Source organism: Gavialis gangeticus, unplaced genomic scaffold, assembly GCF_001723915.1.
Source record: "Gavialis gangeticus isolate Ggan-Ray unplaced genomic scaffold, GavGan_comp1, whole genome shotgun sequence".
Taxonomy (NCBI): Eukaryota; Metazoa; Chordata; order Crocodylia; family Gavialidae; genus Gavialis; species Gavialis gangeticus.
The window spans coordinates 3,964,290-3,965,803 of NW_017729001.1; the positions used below are offsets into that span (position 1 = coordinate 3,964,290).

A 1,514-nucleotide genomic window follows, 5' to 3' on the forward strand; every position below is an offset into this window, starting at 1 on the left:
GGCTCCCAGGACCCATGAAAACTACACTGAGGTACTCAATCATTGGCCTGTACCCCAAGAGAAGTGGGCGAAGCTCTTAGGGCTGGCATAGTTATGTACCAGGGGTGGCATTGCCCAACTGCTTCTGATGAAGTGGGGGCCAACCTTTTTGGCAGGTATGCCACAAATTAAGCCCTCTGCCCTCCCTAAGTGCCACTGTGATCCCCTTTCTCTGCCCAATCTGCTGCTCTGCTTTGTGCTCCCTGCTCTATCTGGCGGTGGTCTGCCTGTCATGCCCCTCCTCATCTTGTCATCTGCTGCAGTTGCATACAGAGACTGCCCATGCCACTTGTAACATGTGCCTCAGGGTGGCCACGCCTGCTCTAGTGCATCAATGGCCCCAATGGGCCTGGCAGGGGAGAAGGGGGAGGATAGGGTACCTGTATGGTCACTACCCACATCTCGACAGCTCTGTGCTTGGCTTTCCCAGGATGTTTTCTCCTCTGTGGTGGGCAGGAAGCGGAGGCAGCGCCAGATGGGGGACACTGTCCCAAAAAAGAAGCAGCGGGAGGCATTGCGGGACAAAGAATTCTACATCCCCTACAGGCCCAAGGACTTTGAAAGCGAGAGAGGGTGAGCTGGGGGGTGGGGACTGGGCTGCAATCTCAAGGCTGGGCAGCAGGGAGTACCCCGGTTCCTGGACCCAGGGTGACATCTAGGTCCTTTCCCACATAGGCTGAGTGTCACTGGGGAGGGCAGTGCCTTTGAGCAGCAGGCTGCCAGCGCCGTGTTGGACCTCATGGGCGATGAGACCCACAACATGAACAAGAACAAACAGCTGCTTAAGTGGTGAGTGCCTCCCTTCCCTGGCTACGAGGACAGCTGCCCTCACACACAGTGCCCCTTGCCCCCACCCTGAGTACTCTGTGAGGTAGGCTGGAGTTCCCCTTCCTGCCCTCCTACCCTTGCTTTTGAGGGCTGGGGGTAAGGTGAACTGCAGGGGGGATGAGTCCCAGACTGGCCCCAAGATCCTAGCCCTCTACCCCCTTCCAACCCCATCTGGATGGTGACTCAGGGTGCTAAGCTTTCCCAATGGCATGGGGGGCAGAGACCCCCTCGCTCCAAGGCCTCCAGCATGGCTCCACTTGGAGGGTGGTGAGCATGTGCACTGAGCCCCTCCTGTTCCAGGGACCGCAAGAAGAAGCGGTTTGTGGGGCAGACAGGCCAGGGGGACAAGAAGAAGATCCGCACAGAGAGTGGCAGGCTCATTGGCAGCTCCTACAAGAGCAACCTGTATCCTTCAAGGCTGGGACAGGACCTGTGGGGTGTGGAGATTGCTGGCAGCAGGCCAGAGGTCGGAAAGGGAGCCAGCTGTAGTGGGTAATGAGACACGATGAGGCCAGACCTGCATCGCTGCCCTTTCTGTCTGAGGCAGCAGAGCATGTCTGAGTGCTGGGGCCAGCTATGAGGGACTGGAGGAGTCCATGGACACTAGGCAAAGGCAGGGATTGTTCCAGTTTGCAGTGGGGGGGTGG

At 58.4% G+C, this 1,514-nt stretch overlaps 2 protein-coding genes across 2 annotated transcripts in view; both read left to right on the top strand.

Moving 5' to 3' along the window:
- Nucleotides 1-1,514, top strand: part of LOC109290285 (ATP-dependent RNA helicase DDX54-like) — a 26,581-nt gene that overhangs the window by 23,383 nt on the left and 1,684 nt on the right. The window contains exon 18 of the mRNA XM_019506704.1: nucleotides 1,168-1,272. Coding sequence (XP_019362249.1) covers nucleotides 1,168-1,272 — 105 coding nt within the window. The remainder of the gene's footprint in view (nucleotides 1-1,167; nucleotides 1,273-1,514) is intronic.
- LOC109290283 (ATP-dependent RNA helicase DDX54-like) lies at nucleotides 323-834 on the top strand. The gene is made up of 2 exons (XM_019506703.1): nucleotides 323-612; nucleotides 715-834. Exons 1-2 carry the CDS (start codon nucleotides 374-376, stop codon nucleotides 830-832), a joined length of 357 nt encoding a protein of 118 aa, XP_019362248.1. The 5' UTR covers nucleotides 323-373; the 3' UTR covers nucleotides 833-834.

What these genes read in the sequence shown, in the direction of transcription:
- LOC109290283 (XM_019506703.1), top strand. Translation starts at nt 374, where the DNA reads ATGGCCCCAATGGGCCTGGCAGGGGAGAAGGGGGAGGATAGGGTACCT. An exon ending in GACTTTGAAAGCGAGAGAGG is followed by an intron (nt 613 to 714) that starts GTGAGCTGGGGG and finishes TTTCCCACATAG; the next exon opens with GCTGAGTGTCACTGGGGAGG.